At 67.2% G+C, this 5,654-nt stretch overlaps 1 protein-coding gene across 1 annotated transcript; it reads left to right on the forward strand.

The window, feature by feature from the left end:
• The first annotated feature begins 63 nt into the window (after positions 1-63).
• On the forward strand, positions 64-3,671 carry LOC127463835 (uncharacterized). Its single transcript, XM_051773750.1, has 9 exons — positions 64-108; positions 738-932; positions 1,207-1,347; positions 1,677-1,793; positions 2,225-2,280; positions 2,359-2,484; positions 2,898-2,940; positions 3,194-3,274; positions 3,345-3,671. The coding sequence occupies exons 1-9, from the start codon at positions 64-66 to the stop codon at positions 3,669-3,671; spliced, it is 1,131 nt and encodes a 376-aa protein (XP_051629710.1).
• Positions 3,672-5,654: the final 1,983 nt, after the last annotated feature.

Here is a 5,654-nt window from a genome sequence, read left to right on the forward strand (position 1 = left end):
TCCATCCCGGGCTGTGCCCGGTGCAGGCGGAGCCGGGAAGGCTCCAGGCTCCCACCCCCGGCCATGGCCAACGCAGAGGAGCAGCTGTGGGCTCTCTCGGATACCCAGGTAAATCCACGTGCGTGCGGGAAACCCTCTGGAGACCTGGGAATGGCGCTGCCGAACGCTGCAGTTCCCACTCCAACAAATCCCGGCTCACGGGGTCCCCCCACGCCGGAGCTGGGGCCGCTCTGGGACCGGCAAAGGGGTCCCGGCCCCCGGGCAGGGCTCGTGCTGGGCCGGAGCGGCTCCTCCCAGGCTCCTGCCCGGCTGTCCCGGTGACTCAGCCCCGGGATCCGTCCGGCCCCGGCGGTCGCTCCGGTTCCTCGGCGGCAGCTCCATCAGCGCCGTCTGGGAGCCGCTCCCGGCGTGGCCCCGGGCGGGACGCGGCTTCTTGGCGCTCCCCAGCCCCGGGCGAGGGAATCCGGGATGCTGAGGAGGGCATCTCGGAGGAAAACTCAGGAGGATGGAGCCGGGAAACCCCCCGTGCGGCCGCCCCCGAGGAGCTGGGGAGGGACCGGCCCCGACCCCTCCGCTGCCCCCTCAGCCCTCCCACAGCCTCTCCGGGCGAGCACCTTTCCCGGTGTTTTTGGATGCCCGCGGGGCTCCACATCCCCCGAGCCGTGGGCCGGCCGAGGCTCCCGGGGTGGCCCCACTCCGGGACCCCCGAGCCCGCTCTCCCCGCGTGTCTCCCCCAGGTCCTGGTGCTGATGGGAATCTCCCTCCCGGCCGCGCTGCTCAGGTGGGTCCTGGCCCCGCTCCCGGGGCTGGAACTGGGGCTTGGCAGCAGCTCTGCCGGGACATTTGTCACCAGCCCCGACTTTTCCAGCCTCCTGGGCAGCGGATCCGTCCTCGCTGTCGCCTCCCGCCAGCGGCGGTGCTGCCACATCCAGGTGAGTGTCACCGGCTCCTGAGCATCCAGGTAAGTGCCACCGGCAGTGCTGCCACTCCCAGGTGAGTGCCACCAGCTTCCAGGGGCGCAGGGACGGGCCTGACCGCAGCTAAGCCCGAGGCAAAGCCGGGCCGGCCCTGGGATAAAGCCGCGGGAGGTGCGGGATGTCCAGCGCTCGCTCCAGGCCCCCGGGAGCAGCCGGTGCCAGCCCGCGGGGGGCCGTGGGAGCTCGGGGGGGCTCTGCCATCCGAGCTAACGCCGTGCCCCCTCCCCAGCTGCGGCCCCTGGCCCTGCTGGCCCTGGCGGATTTCCTGGGCGCCGCTGCCCTGCTGGGCACGGCCACGCTGCAGCTGCTGCCGGCCCCGCTCTCCGTGCCCGCCTACGCCGCCTGTCCCTACGGGCGGATGCTGGTCACGGTAAGGGGGCACCGGGACCCCCCCGGGCCGCCGGGAGCGGCCGAGCCCCGTCTGCGGGCTGGGATGGACGGACGGGGGGCCCGGGCGGTCAGTGCTGCCGGCCCCGAGAGGCCACCGGCCAGAGAGGCCACGGGGTCCCTCCGCGGGTGCAGGAGGAGGGAAGGGGCTGGAGGGGTGCTGTGGGGTTGGGCTGCAGGGCACGGGGAGGGAAGGGGCCGGTGGGGCATCGGGGAAGGTACTCTGGTAGGGTACCAGGGAAGGTACCCTGGGGGCTCTGGGCACAGCAGGACCGACCCCCTCTCCTTGTCCCTCTCCCTTTCTTCTCCCAGACCTTCTACTCGGTCTCGTTCCTCATGGTCGTTGTCTACGCCTACGAGTCCTATCGCACCGTCCTTGGCGGCAGAGCCCGGCCCGCGGCAGCGCTGCAGGTCCGTGACCCCGCCCGGGTGAGCCGGGCATGGCCCTGCCCTCACACAGCCCTGCCCGCACCTGGGCATCGCCCTGCCCTCACACAGCCCTGCCAGCACCTGGGCATCGCCCTACCCTCACACAGCCCTGCCAGGACCTGGGCATCGCCCTGCCCACACACAGCCCTGCCAGGATCTGGACAATGCTCTGCCAGGACCTGGGCATCGCCCTGCCCTCACACAGCCCTGCCAGCACCTGGGCGTCGCCCTGCCCTCACACAGCCCTGCCAGGACCTGGGCATTGCTCTGCCCACACATGGCCCTGCCAGGACCCGAGGGGCAGCGGGGGCATCCAGGACAGCCGCATTCCCTGGGGCATTGGTGGTTCCCCTCATCCCGGTGGGAGCGGGGCTGGATCCTCGGCTGCTGCCGCTCCTGCAGCCCCGGCTCAGGGCAGGATCCCCCCGCAGGAGCGGAGCCGGTGCCTGGAGAGCGCGTGGCAGGGAATTCCCTACATCCTGGCCTGGTAGGTGCCCCTCTCGATCCCCCCCGGCTGTCCCAGGACAGGCCAGGACATCCCGGGACGCTCCCCCCTCTCCCCCAGGCTGGTGCCGGCGCTGACGCTCCTGGGGCAGCTCCTCGCCCGCGGCACCCCCGGCACCGACATCGCGCCCGTGGTGCCCTGGAAAGGGAACGGCTCCCACGGCACCTTCGGGCTGTACTGCTCCAGGTCCGGGCACGGGGGCCGGGGGCACCCCCTCCCTGCCCCCCACGGGACACCGCCGGGGGTGGAGGCGTTGGGGTGGGGGATTTGGGGATGGGGGATTTGGGGTTGGGGTTGGGGGATTTGGGTTTGGGGATTCGGGGTTGGGGGATTTGGGGTTGGTGATTCGGGGTTGGGGGATTTTGGGCTGAGGTGGGGGGTTTGGGGTATTTAGGTTTGGGGGCGGGGATTTGGGGATGGGGGATTTGGGGTTGGGGATTTGGGATTGGGACATTTTGGGTTGGGGGTGGGGGATTTGTGGCTGGGGATTTGTGGTCGGGGTAATTTGGGTTGTGGTGGGGGATTTGGGGTTGGGGATTTGGGGATGGGGTTGGGGATTTGGGGACGGGCAGCAGCATCCTCCGTCCTTCTCCTTGCAGCTGCCTGCTGCTCATCCACCCTACCCAGGACATTTGCTACCAGGTGAGCACTGCCCGTCCCTGCCCCCCGGAGCTGCCCACCCACCCTGCCGGGGCGGGGGGCTCTGGGGAGCGCAGGATCCACCGGGCAGGTGCTCCAAAGGGCCGGGACGGGGGGGTCCGTTCCAGCAGAGGCTCAGGGGCAGCTCCGGCAGCTCCCGGGCCGTGGGGTCGCGGCACGGCTGGGGCAGAGCTGGCACAGCTCGGGGCTTGAGGCAGGGCTGCCCCGGCCCCACGGAGTTCCCGTTGCCTCCCAGTACCTCGGTGAGAACGACGCGGGGCTGGCGGGGAAAATCCTCTTCCTCCTGTACCTGCTGCTGGTGCTCGGCTGCTGCACGGTGAGGGCGCGGGGCAGGGGCGGGTTTGGGGTCCGGGACGGCCCCGCTGACCCCCCGGGCCCCTCCCCAGCTCCTGTACCGCCGGGTGAGGCTCCGCTGCCGCGGGACGGTCGCGGTGCCTTTGCTGCCCCTGGAGAGGGACGCGGGCTTCGGGGGCGGGAGCGGCCGCAGCGTCAGCAAAGCCTCCCGCTGCTTCCAGCTGGTTTTCCTGCTCTGCTGGACACCAGGCAAGTCCGGGGGGGTGTCCCAGGGCCCCCCCAGCCCCGCAGGGTCACGGTGGGGGTGTCCCACCGAAGACTGTCCTTTTGTCTCCCACCCACAGCCTTCCTCCTCACCCTCCTCTCCTTCACCAGCATCAAACCCGCCTCGGTCCTTGTCCTCTACGGTGCTGCAGTGAGTAAAACCCCATTTCCAGGGCTCCCGAGCCGGACTTTTGTCCCCACCCAATGTGTCAGTGGTGCTGGGCCCCACAGGGTCAGGGGCTGTGACAGGGCTCGGGGACAGCCTGGACCCCACTGACTGGGGTGAGGACACAGCCCTGGCCCAGCCCGGCTCTTCCCACCGGGTTGGGGGTTGGGGTTTCACCCTTTGGCTCTTCCCAGGGGTTTGATGTGGTTTAATTAACCACATCATGAGGAGAGACACCTCCCCATGTCCCTGTGTCACCTGTCCCTGTGTCACCTGTCCCTGTGTCACCCGGCCCGGGCTGGTCCTGGGGTCTGCAGGGACAGGGAATGGCAGCACTGGCCTTGCCCTCTCCCTTTCCCTCTCCCTCTCCCTCTCCATCTCTCCCCCAGGCCCTGAGCGTGTCCCTGCAGGGCTTCCTGCACAGTTTGGTCTATGGCTGGATGAGGCAGAACTTCCGTCGGGAGGTGCTGGGCAGGAGCCCCCCCCTGCAGCCCCCCCGGGGCCTCCAGGCTTTCTATGACGAGTCCCTGGGGGCTGTTCCCTGAGCTCCCACCTGGAATCCCTGGGGGCTGTTTCCTGAGCTCCAGTCCCTGGGGGCTGTTCCCTGAGCTCCAGTCCCTGGGGGCTGTTCCCTGAGCTCCAGTCCTGGGGGCTGTTCCCTGAGCTCCCACCTGGAATCCCTGGGGGCTGTTCCCTGAGCTCCCACCTCGAATCCCTGGGGGCTGTTCCCTGAGCTCCAGTCCTGGGGGCTGTTCCCTGAGCTCCCCCTGGGCCGCCCGGAGCCAAGGCAGGATCTGCATGTCGCTGGCTGCTCATGGAATCATGGAGAGGTTTGGGTTGGAAGAGACCTTAAAGCTCATCCAGTGCCACCCCTGCCACGGGCAGGGACACTTCCCACAGCTCCCTGTCCAGGTAGGATCTCCCCACTGGACTTGGCCCCTCGTGCCTGGAAAGGTTTGAGGGCACAGGAGGTGCTGGGCAGGTTCCCACAGGGAAATGAATGTCCTGTTTATTCCTGTTAAAGCCTGTGACTGACTATCAGCCTGTTTTGTGATCCTGCATCCCCTGCTTCCCTCCACCCCATGGACTAAGTGGGACCTGGAGCTGTTAAACTGGGATTTAATCTAGGCTGCAGAGTTTATAAGGCATTTTTTATTCTACACAATGGTTCAGATAACCCAGGATTTGGGAACGAGGCAGGGCTGAAAGCCTGGTGGGAGGTGAAGGGGGCAGAGAGAAAAATGGACAGTGTGGAGGAAAGGGAAAAGGATGATCCTGGAGTGAGACTATTTACAGTGGCCTGCAGGGACAGGACACAGGGAATGGCTTCCCAGTGCCAGAGGGCAGGGTCAGATGGGATATTGGGAAGGAATTCCTGGCTGGGAGGGTGGGCAGGCCCTGGCCCAGGTTGCCCAGAGAAGCTGTGGCTGCCCCTGGATCCCTGGGAGTGTCCAAGGCCAGGTTGGACGGGGCTTGGAGCGACCTGGGCTGGTGGAAGGTGTCCCTGCCCATGGCAGGGTGGCACTGGATTGGCTTTGAGGTCCCTTCCCACCCAAACCAGTGTGGGATTCCATGATAATGAGTTTGCAGGAGATGAGGTTTGGGAGAAATGCAAAACTAAAAATACATCATTGAGAGGGATAATGCCAGGAAGAGGAGATTTGGGCTGCTGAGGAACAGCTACAGGATGATGATGGAGGCCCCATCCCTGGAGGGATTTCAGAGCCCTGTGGATGTGGCACTTGGGGACATGGGGCAGTGGTGGCCTTGGCAGTGCTGGGGGAGGGTTGGACTCCCCGGGCTTAGGGGATTTTCCAACCCAAATGCTTCCATGATTCCCTGCCCCGGGAAGGGCAGAGGGACACACACCAGGCCGGGTGCTGTGAACCAGGAGTGACCAAACCCCACAGCAGGGACAGCCCATCCCAAACCAAATAAACTCCAGAGACTCCAAACCAGGACCCAGCTTGGC

This window comes from Manacus candei, unplaced genomic scaffold, assembly GCF_025592945.1.
Source record: "Manacus candei isolate 608988 ecotype Guabito, Panama unplaced genomic scaffold, ASM2559294v1 h1tg000174l, whole genome shotgun sequence".
Lineage (NCBI taxonomy): Eukaryota > Metazoa > Chordata > Aves > Passeriformes > Pipridae > Manacus > Manacus candei.